General features: G+C 40.6%; 2 protein-coding genes across 10 annotated transcripts in view; one reads left to right on the top strand and one right to left on the bottom strand.

Moving 5' to 3' along the window:
• Positions 1 to 8,790, bottom strand: part of LOC138806157 (basic salivary proline-rich protein 2-like) — a 37,189-nt gene extending 28,399 nt beyond the window's left edge. The window contains exon 1 of the mRNA XM_069991708.1: positions 8,748 to 8,790. Within this exon, the coding sequence (XP_069847809.1) occupies positions 8,748 to 8,790 (43 nt within the window). The remainder of the gene's footprint in view (positions 1 to 8,747) is intronic.
• Ncald (neurocalcin delta) overlaps positions 1 to 14,750 on the top strand; it is a 373,688-nt gene that overhangs the window by 28,177 nt on the left and 330,761 nt on the right. The gene's annotated exons all lie outside the window — the stretch shown is intronic.

Below are 14,750 nucleotides of genomic sequence, written 5' to 3'. Positions count from 1 at the left end.
CTGGTTAAATGAAGATAAGCATCCTGGGTTTTTTTCTGCCTGGGATGACTTCAAACCTCAGTCCTCAGATCTCAGTCTCCTGAGTAGCTACGATTTACAGGCATGTGTCATGGGCGTCCAGCTAAAGGAGGATATCTTATAAAAGATGTCTGTTAGTCTTCTCTTTAAAAATGACCTGCAGCTAGCTGGGTGCTGGTGATTCACATCTATAATCTTAGTTACTTAGGTGGCTGAGATTTGGGCATTGGGATTGAGGTTAGAAGCTAGCTAGGGCTAGCTATCTCCAATAATCTACTCAGAAAAAGCTGGAAGTAGCACTGTAGCTCAAGTGGTAGAGCAGTAGCCCTAGAGCAAAAGAAGCCCCCAGGACTGGTGGGTGTGCACTTGCCCATGCATGCACACGTGCACACACACACACACACACACACACACACACACACACACACACACACACACACACAGAGAGAGAGAGAGAAATGCGTGTAATACTGGGACCAGTTCCTGGGTAGTGGCCCAAGTTGTTTGGTTTTTAGGTTTCAGTTTCTTGTTTGTTTGTTTGTTTGTTTTTAGATTTCTCAGTAGTTCTTTATCTAAGCTCTGTTAGCTTTTGCTTTTCCCACTGGTTCTTACTATACTGAGTGCTCTGGAATGGGTTTCAGCCTAATGGGTTCACTTTCTGGAAAGTGCCAGAAAGTATTTTTCAGGACATGTCAGGAAAATGACTTAGATTCTTTAACATTGTAAAAACTAGTTACTGAGGGATTTTCAAGATTTAGTTCACATTAATAAAAATGTCAGGAAAGAACATTTTGTGAATTATGTAACCTTGAATTTAGTTATAAAAAGCTCCTATTTGAGAAAAAAATATCTTGCCACATATTTGATTTTCTTGATCTGAGTAAGCTTATTCATCTTATTTTGATGTCTATGCTTGTTGTTGATATATGGGAACTATGAAAATAATTTGATCTTATTTATGAAATTTCAGGTGACTTTAAGCTGGGAAATGTAATTTTTTTCACTGAGTGCAAGTTTAACATAGAGATTTTGTTCTTTATCTGGAGAGATTGTTATTTCTGATTTTTTTTAAAATTAGGGGCAGCACCAGCCTAAATATCATTATCTAACACAGGCATATGGCACTTTGATTTAATTATTATGTAAACAAAACCATGATGTCAGCTCAGAGCATGGGCTAGAAGTTTCTTGTTAATATTATTTATTTACTATTTGAACTAATGCAAATGGGATATAGCTATCGTGTTTTTTTTTTTCTTTTGGACACTATCTTCCTGAATAACACAGGCTGGCCTTGTACGTGTGATCCCTCTACCTATTCCTAAGTAATATAACTTAGGGATTGAACTCAGGAAGTCAGGGCCTGAGCACTATCCCTGAATCTCTTTGTGCTAAAGGCTAGCACTTGAGCCACAGCACCATTTCTGGCTTTTCCTGAATAGTTTATTGGAGTCTCACAGTCTTTCCTGCCTGGGCTGGCTTCAGACCAGGATCCTCAGATCTCAGCCTCCTCAGTAGCTAGAATTACAGATGTGAGCCACTGGCACCTGGCTTAACTTTTTGAAATTAAGAGTGCAACTAACATTGCACAGAGACCATGCCAAAAGGAATCAAGCCATTTTCAAGTAATTATAGAAAATGAAAAATGTGAATATACAAATAACTTGTCATATAAATCAAATCATAAATCCTTTTTTAATGCTTATTGTAAGGTCTGCCCTGGGCCATGCAGGCCCTGTGCAGACACCTCCCTACCTCTTGGCTAAGTTTCTGTTCAATATCTGCATTACCTAGGTAACTGGCACACCTGGAAGCATTCACCTCTGCCAGGTCACATCCTGGGCCACCCCATCATGCCCTCCATCTGACCATAGGTGGTCCCAGCCCTGAGGTCACATCCAGACCCAGTGTAGCCATATCTTTCCCCTACATGGCCATACCTCTTCCTGTGCCTGGCCTAGAGAAGTCCTGACCCTGGAGCCATGTGTCTCCACCATGCACTGCGGGGGCAGCAGTTCAGTAATAAGCTTCTTTTCCTGCCTGAAGACCATGTGGTGTTCTCTTCATCAGCTATCTAATGACACCTACCTATTTAATGTACCTTACATTTATTAAGGCTGGACTCTCCGAAGTGCTCTTGCACTATGTAACATTTGTTTTCGAGCCTGACTCCAGCTTTACTGTTTCCTTAAAGGCCTTATGATTATATTTGCTCTTAAAAAAGTTTTATAAACCAGTCTTTTAAAGTAATGCAACAAGCCTCTATGTGAATGACTGAATTTCAACTGTAATCACCTTTGCTTGCTTTCCATGTACTTATAGATATGAAGAAGCATGCTAATCTCAATGTAAAGGAACAGGTTTTGTTTTTTTTTTTCATCTCAAATTGGTTTAACTATCAATTGGCTTATTTCAGTTAGCATAATGCCTTCAGGGTTTTCCATACTGTAGTATGCATCATACTTCTGTCTGACATGTGTCAAATCATAGGAGCAACCTTATATATTCATAAGAACATATTATCTGGTGATAAGGACTTGGCATTTCTATTTACTTGTTTTTAAAATTAAAATACACTCAAGATAGATCAGATGAAATCCCTTAAAGTTTAGATCAAACATTCTTATCTCATCTAAGCATGTTGTATTTTAGAATGTTCCCTTCATATCCCCAAGATCCTGTTTTGTGAATGTATAAAGGGGTTCATTTTCCTGTGGTAAGTCTTGGATTGATGATGTAGCATGGACTTGGCAAAAGAGGGACTTTTATTCTTCATAATGGTTTTGTTAGCAAGTGATAGATATCTAACTCAAATTGTTTAAACAAATTAGCACTGAATGCTGGTGGCTCATGCCTGTAATCAAGCTACTCAGGAAGCTGAGATCTGAGGATTGCAGTTTGAAGCCAGCCCAGGTAGGAAAGTCTTTGAGACTCTTATTTCCAATTAACCACCAATAAGTTGGAAGTAGAGCTGTGGTCCAAGTGGTACAGTGCTAGCCTTGCATATAAACATTCAAGAATAGTGCTCAGTCCCTGAGTTCAGCCCCAAGACTGGCACAAAAACAAATGAACAAACAAAAGATCCCTTGAATTTCTGTTGCCATGACGAGGGGTGATGGGAAAGATGTATGCAATAAGACTTCTCTGGGATAAGGAAGTCTGCTAACTCTATGGATGAGTTGGATTTTTTTTTTTTTTTTGGATGAGTTGGATTTGATAACTAGGTAGAAAATAACCAGTTGAAGGGGATATGTAGGTAAATAGCAGGCATTCTGGAAGAAGGAACAGCACAAAAGGAAGACCATTGATGGGAGGAGCATGGAAAAGTCTAGTTAATGTAAGGGGAGCACAAAAGAACAAGAGGAAGCTCATTGTGAAATGAACCAGGGACCAGCCACTCAGGGATTCTATTCTTACTTCTAAGAGCAATAGGAAACTACAGAAGTTTAGAAGGGACTGGGGTTGGGGAGGGTGTGTGAAATAATTTCATTTAAAAGTATGAAGAATAGGAGGACAGGAAATGGCTAAAAAAGTACAAATTATTACAGTAAAGCAATATTAAGAAAACAGGAAGTAAATGAAAATTAAAAGTGCCAGACTAAAACTGAAGGATTAGACAGTTAAGTTGAAGAATTTTCAGATAGTAAGATAGAAAGAATGGGATGGAGAATAGGAGAGATAAAATAGGGAAGAAGAACAACTCTAAGGAATTGACCTCTAATTAATATTCTCAAAAAATCATAAAAAGAACAAGACCAGAAGAGACAAAAATAAAGGTATAAATATACCTAAAATGTATCAGTTCCTAGACTACAGTAGTCTATTGCGTATTCAGTACAAGAAATGCATACTCCTTCATACCAAGAATAGAGATACTAGAAGGAAAAAGAAATTAGGGTGTTTCCAACAGAAACAATGGAAGGTGAGAGATGATGGAGCATTTCTTTTGACATTTTGAGGGAAACATAATTTCCACTTATAATTCTGCTTTTTTTTTTTTTTGGCAGTCATGGGGCTTAAACTCTGGGCCTGGACACTGTCCCTCAGCTCTTTAGTTCAAGACAAGCACTCTACCACTTGAGCCACAGCACCACTTCCGGGTTTTTCTACTTATGTGGTGCTGAGGAATTGAACACAGGGCCTCCTGCATGCAAGGCAAGAACTCTACCACTGAGCCACCTTCCCAGCCCAGAATTCTGCTTTAATTGAAATGTAAAGGTAGAATAAAGACAGTTTCAAAGCTGTTGACTAAAGAAATTTATCTCCAATGTTCCTGGTCTTCAGAATACGTTGGGGATGTGCTTTATCACAAAGGAGTACTGATCAAGAGGGAGGAAGGCACTGATCTAGGTCAGAGCGCACATAGTAAAGAGAAGGAAATTGCCAAGTTCCAGTATGGATCAGGCCCAAGGAATTTGGATGAAACCCTCCCAGAAGGATGTCTTCAAGGAAAACAAATACAAAAATGTGACATAGTAGTTTCTGCAATAAGAGGACTTTTAGTACCTTATGGGAGTTTTGGGGATCATAACTGAGTTTTGTAGATATGTAAATAAATGACAAGAAAGGCAAAGCCAAAGAGGAAAAATGAACAAGCAAAGAAATTCTACCTGTACATTTAGAGTGTGCTCATTTGATGACAGCACTGTTTTAGTGTCAGGATGTAATTACTCATCTAACACTCACCATGCCTCATGAGGTAGATGAGAATACTATTTTATTTTACAAATATTTAACTGATGTACAAGTTCACCTAGCCAGTATCTGGATTTGAACCAAGGCTATCTGGGTTTATGGTCATAATAATGTAAACACCTTATTTATTTAATCAAAATAGTGATATTACAATATGAAGGTAAGGTGTTCTGGGAGAGTGAGAAGATGCTACAATAGCTAAATTGTACTTTTGAAAGTAAACTAGGGGTCTGGGAAGGTGGCTAGCAAGGAAGAATTTCACTTAAAAGTATGAAGGATAGGAGGACAAGAAATAGCTGAAAGGGGTTAAGTGTAGTTGCTTGTAGGACATGGGACTAGAAAAGGCCTCTCTAAGTGGGGTGATGGTCCACTCTTCATTTGTTTCAGACTTACAATTCCATTTGACATTATAGAACCACACACATGTACATGTGTGTTCATTTGATGAAGAAAAAAGTAGTGAACATTTAAAGAATAAAGCAATCTTTTCTGTTAGATGTGATGTAAGATTCTGCCATGGTAAACTTTACCTTCATCCGCAGAAACATGCTGCTCCTCTTCTATACTCATGACCAAAGTCTTGGGTTTGGACTGAGGAAGGCTTTTAAGGTGTTACAGAATGATTTGTTTGTTTTCAAAGGGAAGTCCCAAATTGTGCTGACTAGTTTGAAATGCTGGTCTGCTATTTATGGATTGTTTCAATGCAAGAAAAGTATCTTCTTGTCTTGGGTTTGTAGATTTGATTAGGTAATTTCAGAGTAAAAGGTTCTGGGTCCAGTTGCCATTTTAGGATTGGGTCAGGCTTTACGAGCTCATGAATGGACAAGACACTGAAGTTATATGTCTCTTTTATGAGTATTGCCTCCTGAAGTTATTTATTTATACTTTATATTCACTGAAAGAAAAATCATTGTTAATCAATACAGGGAGTGAAATAAATTGATATTTCTTTTGCCCTTTTGGAAGTGGGAGAGATGGGTACATCTCAGAAGTAGTTCTGGTTTTTGTTTTGGCTCCCTATTGCATTGCCCACATATGGCCTGGTGAATGATTTGAATCAGAGCCACAGCTGGAATGGCTTGAATCAGGGATGCAGAGGCAACCCTATCCATTCTGCATCCGTTGTGGAAGACAGCCTAGCCTCTTTTTGCCAGGAACAATCTTCTGAAACCATAGGCTTCTATTTAACCATATAGTGTCTGGAAAACACTGCCATCATTTTTTTAAAGATGGCTATCTCCTAACTGATGCTCTAATAAAAAAGAAAAACAATGATTCTAGCAGTGACAGCATTAAAGCATTTCAAGCATTAAAGCATACATTGGAGTATGAAATTTTCATTTGCTTTGGTCCTGGGGCTTAAACTTATGGTCTGGGTGCTATCTCTGAGCTTTTTTGCTCAGGGCTAGTGCTTTACCACTTGAGTCACAGCTTCACTTTAAGCTGCTTCTTCTTCTTCTTCTTCTTCTTCTTCTTCTTCTTCTTCTTCTTCTTCTTCTTCTTCTTCTTCTTCTTCTCCTTCTCCTTCTCCTTCTCCTTCTCCTTCTCCTTCTCCTTCTCCTTCTCCTTCTCCTTCTCCTTCTCCTTCTCCTTCTCCTTCTTCTTCTTTCTTCTTCTCCTCCTTCTCCTTCTCCTCCTCCTCCTCCTCCTCCTCCTCCTCCTCCTCCTCCTCCTCCTCCTCCTCCTCCTCCTCCTCCTCCTCCTCCTCCTCCTCCTCCTCCTCCTCCTGCCTTGTCTTCGTCCTCATCTTCATCTTCTACTGGCTAGACTTTCCTTCCCAGGTTGGTTTCTAACTGAGATCCTTAGACCTCAGCTCCTGAGTAGCTAAGATTATGGGCATGAGCCACTGGCACCTGGCTGCCATATGAATTGTGGGCGTCTGTGGAGGTTGCCTATTTGACTGCTTGGAATAGGCAGCAAGAGAGATGTGGATGGCGTATCCGCTACATCTGTTTTGGTTTGAGAGGGATTTGGGGAAGAGCTGCAATTTCAAGAGGTCCTTTTACATTTCTATTCATTTCTGGCACAGACAGAAATTCATATGTCAATCATCCTTCCATAGAGAGCATTACTTCTCAAGTAAATTGCTCACAAAAAGGCTATTACTTGAAAGCAATAAGCACCAAGAGACAAATAGTCTTAGGACAAATACAGCTATCTTTCTGCCCTTGTAGAAGTAGAACATAAGGAGCCAGTGTGGCTGAGTATCTTCAGGGAGAGTGTGTAGAGTTAGGGAGGAGTTACTGGGTTATGAAGCCAGCCAGAAAGGAAACTTAAATACAACACTCAACTCGCCTTCCTTTAGTGTGATGTTATTAGACAAAACAGTACATGAGGATCACACAGAGATGGGGCCTCCCTCTACTCCTAGCTCACGTTTTCACAGTAGACCAGTCTGTTGTCTCCATGGATGCTGGTTCAGCAGCAGGAGGGGCCCGTTAGGCTGGCACAGGTTGAAGCACCAGCCCCGATCAGCCCAGGGTTTCTTCAATGCTTTGACAAGGACTGCTGGTCAAACTCTTTAGTTTTTATTTATGAAGATAGTCCATGTTTTTCTTCAGAGAACACATGGAGAAGCAGTGCCAATTCCAAAGAGAAGGTAGGGCAGATGCTCTTTTACCTACCTTCCCATTATCTGAAAGTCTCTGGCGGACATGAAATCAATAATGGCATAAATGGCTAGACTATTTTTAAACCCAGGCACTGTTTGTGCCATGGCAGAATTTTGTTTCCATCAACGTGATACCAACAATATTAAGGAGTAATTTTCTCTATGAAAAGGGCTCTGTTGAGACAGTGAAAACAAATCTACTCATTATAAGAGGGTTAACCTCAAACATAATGTGCTAATTCATTCAAATCCTAAGCAGGCCAAGTTGTAAGCTGGCCTTATTCGATTCTTATGATTTATTGACATTGTGGTAAATAGTTCATTTTCTGACATTAAAAACACAAATACTCTGTACCTTTGTTCTGTTTGGTTTTTGACAATAGGGAAAAGATACCAAGAAAAGAGTCATAAAAGGTCTCTTTTGGGCTGGGAATGTGGCTTAGTGGTAGAGTGCTTGCCTAGCATGCATGGAGCCCTGGTTTCAATTCCTCAGTACCACAAAAACAGAAAAAGCCAGAAGTGGCATTGTGACTCAAGAGGTAGAGTGCTAGCCTTGAACAAAAAGAAGCTCAGGGACAGTGCCTAGGCCCTGAATTCAAGCCCCAGTACAGGCAATCGATCAATCAATCAGTCAATCAATCAATCAATAAAAGGGCTCTTCTGTGGCTTCTGTTCTTTTTTTTTTTTTTTTTTGTCTTTTCTTTTTTGGTACTGGGGATTGAACCCAGGACATTGCACTTGCTGGGCAAGTGCTTTGCCACTGAGCTACATCCCAGCCCCTGTGGCTTCTGTTCTTAGGAAATACTTCTCTAAGTTGGAGAGCCTGTATAAAGTATTGGGGCCTCAGCTTCCAGAGGTAGGTTCAAACAGGAAGGACAGAGGCTGGTGAATATGAATATTGAACAAATACTCTTGATACAAGTGGTCTGGAAAAAATACCATCAACCTGTTTTTTCCAACTTGCATCACACTTGTTATAAACTCTTAGGTCCTTGTATTTGATTAAGGTGGAGACACAGAACTCTGGAACTCCTAGGAGTCAACTGACAATGTATATGTTAAGAAACATTGCTTAGGTATGCACATGCCAGTCCCAGTGAGTCCTGGCAATAGTACTTTTGTTAGGGTGGCTGGGGAGCTCTAAGTCTTTAATGATCACCATATGGGGTGTTCACAGAACTTAGTGTCCCCAGAGCACACTCTGGTGTTTGACTTTGTTCCAAGTACAATGGATCTGCAACACTTTCCTTTGATGAGTGAGAATACCTGTTAAATTCCTTCTCCTAATCTCACCCCTGACAAGAATAATTTAATCCAGTGAGGTGGAGATCTTCTGAAGTTCAGTGACCAGCCCTGACTGCAACACAACCACGAGATGTTCAAGAACCAACCCTGAAAATCTGTAATGAAATGACTGGCTCACCTTCCCCCGTGTCTGCGTCATCTGCAAGAATGTACTGCGACATGGTTATTGTTTAGAAATAATTCTACAGGCCAGTCTTGAAATTAATGCTTATAGGAAGCTGTCAAAATGAACCTAGTATTAGACTGTAAAGGTCAGTTGGGGGTGGTTTAAATAAAGGTCTTTGCTTGGGGTTGTACAGAATAATGGAACTCTTAAGTGAGAAGTCAAAATATAAAACACTGCTGGCTGCCGACAGCGCACCATGCCATTAACCTTTCATGTGAAGTCATTGGAAGAGAGATGAATTATGTTTCCCTGGGTGGATTTTTTTTTCCCAAGCAGGTGGGTGGCAGCAGGATCTATTTTTATTAAGAAGGCTTGAGATGTGCAATGAAATGGCTATGTGTTTGCAATCAGATCTTTCCTATTCCTTGACAAGGTATGAGTAATGGGAGGCAGAAGAAGCAGGAACTTTGCCTCTTCGCTGGATGTGCTTCGTAATATTTGCGCAAGTTTGCCATTATCCTTGTGTCTTAATTTCTCACTTCCTTAAATATGATTTAACGCCTCATAGCATGATGGGATTTCCTTAAATGTTGGCAGATTGCTTTATGTGTTCAGATTGTGCGAAGGGAAAGTAATCCAATTTATTAATTAGGCACTGCAGTTAATATTCACTCACAGCTGTCAAGTGATTAGCTGCAGGAGGTGCCTGAGAAGGGGACTGTTCAAACAGCAGCCATGGCTGCTATCCATAAAGCTTATGGCTGCTACGCCATAACCTTAGAGCAAGACAGAGCATAATGTTAAACCTTACCTAGTAGTGAAAATTGAGTTCTGAGCAGCAGAGTTGTTTCTATCTCTCGGCCCCCAATTTTTGGATAGCAAAAGCTGTTATGCTCAACTTCTAAAAGACTGGGCTCTATTAACGAGGTATAGAGGTCTCTTATGACAGGAAGTTGTAATCCATTCTCTTCAGCTTCTAACTTTGCTGGGCACTAGTGAGTGTCATGAGAAAGATTCGTGAACCCAGGTCTTAATTTCTCTTTCTTTATATAAGATGGAGGGGACTATGGTGTACAGTGTCTTCTCTTACCCAGTTTGCTTCCCCCAGGATGCTATTTGGATTCATAAAAAAGGAACAGATTAACAGAGGAAGCAGGTAGCTTTGCAATGTGTGATTTAAGCTGGCATTCAGTGCTGGTGGCTGCGAAACAGTAGCTCACTAAGGCTGGCTCAGAAGAGAATGATTGTCAGAGGAAGGACACAACAGAAAAATCCCCAAATATGGATACTGAAAGTCAGCCAGGCTCTGTGGGAACAGGACAGGAAATGCCTACAATGGAGCCATGGTCTTCATCGTTAGAGCTAGCCTTGGCTTTTCTCGGTCACCTCTCATCTTCCTCTGTTAGGTTTACTATATAGCGTGTCTGTGACCCACATAGTTTCACTGTCATGGCTGACCATGGGTAGATGCTAAGGCTCATCTGCCATTTTGATCAAGGTTTCAAAAATGCTGGTTGGCCAACCTCTGCCCCAATGTGGGAGATAAGCAAACCAATCCATGAGTAAAGAAAAGGTGCCATAGAGGAAGGTGATAGGGAGTGGTTAAAAATGAAGGATGCTGTGCCTCGTTAAAAAAAGTCTATGCAGATTTGCATAGATCTGGGGATGGTGACTCCAGGCAAAGGGGTCAGCCTGGCTCAAAGCCTTGAGTCACAATGACTGTCATGTGTAAAGGGAAAAGCCAGAAGCTACAGTGCCTGGAGCACAGTGCATGTAGGATGAGGACTAGGATTTGAGGTCTGAGAGAGGTAAGAAGAACTCACAGAGCCACTCATAGTGTGGCCAGGAGTTTGGACTTCTTTTTGTTCCCTATATTATTTGAAAGATCTTAAAGCTGGGGAATTATAGGATATGATTCATATATTGAAAAGATCACCCTGGTGGCTATGTGGAAAATGGACTATAGAGGGCAAAAAAATGGGAGCCAGGAAGGACATGGCATGGTTAAAGTGCGCCCTCCCTCTCCCTCCCCCTCCCACAGAGACGGCAGTGGCTTGGGCCACAGTGGGGTTGGTGCAGTGAGTTGGTGTGGGATGTTCACAGCTAAGATTTTGCCCAAAGCACTGGCTGGCTGCATGAAATGTTCATTTGCAGACATGTGGAAGATAGCAGAAAAAAAGTAGCACAGGCAGGGCTGGGAAGGTGGCTCAGTGGTAGAGTGCTTACCTTGCATGCATGAGCCCCTGGACTCACTTTCTCAGCACCACATAAGCAGAAAAAGTCAGAAGTGGTGCTGTGGCTCAAGTGTTTAAGAGCTAGCCTGGAGCTGAAGAGTGGAGGGACAGTGCCCAGCCCCAGAGTTCAGACCCCAGGACTGACAAAATAAATAAATAAAAAAAAAAAAATAGCACAGGTGATAGGGACTTGAGTATGTGTTTAGCTATGCTATTTTTTTTTTTTAGTTTTTGTTTTTGTTGGTCGTGGGGCTTGAACTCTGGGCTTGGGTGCTGTCCCTGAGCTCTTCAGCCCAAGGAGAATGCTCTACCACTTGAGACACAGCACCATTTCCAGTTTTCTGGTGGTTAATTGGAGATAAGAGTCTCATGGACTTTCCTTCCTGGGCTAGCTTCACATTGCAGCCTCCTGAGTAGGTAGGATTACAGGTGTGAACCAACGATTTTTAAAAATTTTTGTCAGTGGTGGGGCTTGAACTCTGGGCCTGGGCACTGTCCCCGCGCTCTTCAGCTCAAGGCTCTACCACTTGAATCACAGTGCCACTTCCTATGCTAAGTTTGGAGGTGACTACTAGATAGCAGAATCTAAATGTCAAACAGCGACTTGGATATTGGAATGGGGAGATGGATAGGACTGGAAATTAGCTGATACTAGCAAGGTCTAGCGAAGATGGCCTACAGAGAGAGCATGTATAGGGAAGAGAAGGGGCCTAGGATTACTTCTTGGGAATATTCCAGCTCTAAAGGTAAGGAGGTAGAGGGGATTCCCCACATAGGACTGGAGAAGAGCAGCAGGAAATTCCATCCCAGAGAAATTCAGTGATTTCACTGGATATCTTACCTGGCAGGGTCTTAAGCTCCTTCATGTCTGCTCTGTCCTCTGGGCCTAGTCAGGATTGGAAACTTGAGGCTTCTGTCTACTAAAAGGGAAGAGACAGGATAGGCATTCTAAAATCTGCCGATGATAGTAGTTGAAATTTGGCTTGTAGACCCTTACAGACTTTCCCCCTACACCTTTTTAAAATTTATCAATGTCATTTTTATAGGCTTTTAAAAATTAATTCTATCTGATATCTTGCTTTCCCAAGGACCTTAGAGGCACTTGATACTACCAACATCAGAGTTTCTTCCCACCTTTTTTTGGGCCCAGATTTGAAGAAAAAAATGCTTCCGATATCTATGTGTTCAATCTACTCTCTAACCCCATGTGTGTTGTGCCCTGTGGAAGGACTATGGAATGAAATAACCATTGAATATGCCTCCAGGAAGTGGTGAAGTGTTCCTTCACCTTCCTACCAATCTAGTAGAGTGGGCATTTCATTCAAATAGTGCATGGGCATCCCAAGCGGTTATAATGAACAATTCTCCTCAAAAGAGACAAGGAAAGATGGAAGAGCATTTACCTAATTTGGAGAAGTATGTGACTAAGTGTGGATTAGAAACTGGACCGTTTTAAGATGGCCCTGTAAGGGAAGGGGTGTATTTAGAAAGATGATACAATATTGGTCCATTCCCTTTTCTGACCCTTAGGTGGAATTTTCTTTTTTCCAGAACTGAGGACAGAACTCAGGGCCAGGCGGGTGCTCTTCTGCTGGGCTAAACCCCCAGGCCCTCAAGTAGAATTTTCTATCCTGGCCAGCTGTACAGAGGTTAAGTTGTAGGTGGGTCACAGGGCCAGTAAGATGACTAGAGCAGGTTCACCACCACCATTAGAAAAACAACTGGAAGTGAGTATCACTTGAAAAGGAAATCATGTCATTCATCTTATATACTCATTGTTATCTGGTCACAAGCATCTGAGGGACACACTTAGAAGCATTACCAGAGAGGACTTCTTCAGTTCTGCAGCCTTTCAGAACACACAGGCATGATTTTGTATTCTCTACTTCCTTAGCTGAGAGATTACCTTTTCTCAGGAAAGTCATTTTGAGCTTCTATTTCTCACATGTAAACTGTGGATAATAGAGTTGACCTCTCTCTAATGATTGAGTTTAATGTCCTTGAAACGGTCGGTGGTAACTGTTATGCCATGGCGGAAATCTTCCTGTGTTTCTGTGCTTCCATCCATCAGCTCCATTTTTCAGGAGACATGCTATTTACAGCCAGGACAGCAGGTGGACCGGTGAGAGGACTGCTTTCTCTGCCTGCGAATCTCTGTGGTTACCGGTTAGCTTGCCGTGGTGACTACCAATAATTTATTTATTTAATTATTTTTTCTAAGCAGAACATCTTACATCAAAGGCATTTCAAAAATTGAGGAAAGAAAGATAAAAAACCTCTTAATTCTTTCTTACTAAACACATTTTTCTTACCATCTTCCCTTTTAGTCTTTTACTGTACTTTTGTATTTTTAGAATTTTAACTACAGCCTACACAAACTAAGATATTCCTTTATAATTAAAAATGATTTAATCATTCTGATTTTTCTGTGTACTGTTCCACAGATTAGAATGACTGTCATTTGTTAATGCTTCTCACCTTCGGAGGTGTGAGCTTTTGTTCAGTTGTGGTCCTGTCAGCTCAGGGTCTTTCCCTTCATTGTGTGTTCTTTCCTAAGGATAAAGTTTTAGGGATGGGAAGATGGGGAGCGTTGCCAGATCAAACACAGAATGTCCAGTTACATTTGAATTTCAGACAAATCATGAATTTTTTTAGCCTAAATTATTCCACACAATAACAATATTCAAGGCATACTTGCACTAAAAAATTCACTTCAAATTTAACTGGATGTCCAATATTTTTTTAAAAAACCTGTCAGTCCTAATTACCGTTCAAAATGTAGAAACATTTTCATGTGTCTTAATTCAAATCACTGAACTTCCCTCAAGTGTATCATTAATTTTACTACTGATTTAAATAAGAGGGACAAATTTCAGAAGGAAAAAATATAAAGGAGAAAAGAAATAATAAGTAATCATTCATGCTGTGCTTTTAATTTCATCAGATTGACATGATCCTATAATATTTTATAAGCACGTAATATTGTATAAATATTCATAGACACATAAAATATTTCCCTTTGGTAGAATCTACTCTGTTTATTTTTCTTAGTGTGGCACTCACTGTGAATTAATTGCCTGCTCATTTTATCCTTAGAAACAGGAACCTGATTTTGTTCAGGGCTATGATAGACCCAGTCAAAAACTCAATTTCTCCACCTACCTTGCAGCTAAAGGTGGCCAGAAGAAGACATAGTTTGGACAAATATAAAATAAGCATAGGTTTATAGTGCTATCTCTTCCCCCTTCTCCTTTGTTTTGTCTGGACTGTAGCTGTGGTGCATACAGGTATGGCTGCTTTCTTGTGATTCTGTGGGTAAAAAGCTATGGATAAGAAATGGTGGTATAGTAAAACATGACTCACAGGGGAATGTGATTATAACCCACACACCATTTTAGTTTATTGAATGCATTTTTTTACAACCTTTTTCAAGTCCTTTGTGGAAAGAAGTAGATACAAATAGATACATGTATGTAACCATATGAATATATATGTAATATTTTGTGGAAAGTAATTATTTCCACAAGAGGAAGCTGATATTCCTGATTTCCTATACTATGGATATGAGATCTACTGATAAAGTGCATTTAACATTGAGAACCATTAACTTCATCCCTGAAACTCAAAGAGCAGTGAAAATATTATTTTTTTTGGGGGGGGGAGGGTTTGGTCGTGGGGCCTGAACTCTGGGCCTAGGCGCTGTCCCTCAGCTCTTGAGCTCAAGGCTAACACTCTATCACTTGAGCCACAGCCCCACTTCCGGCTGTTTTTTTTCTGCTTA

This window comes from Dipodomys merriami, unplaced genomic scaffold (assembly GCF_024711535.1).
Source record: "Dipodomys merriami isolate MVZ:Mamm:240054 unplaced genomic scaffold, mDipMer1.0.p SCAF_4, whole genome shotgun sequence".
NCBI classification, from domain to species: Eukaryota; Metazoa; Chordata; class Mammalia; order Rodentia; family Heteromyidae; genus Dipodomys; species Dipodomys merriami.
This window is presented reverse-complemented; position numbering and strand designations above follow the sequence as displayed.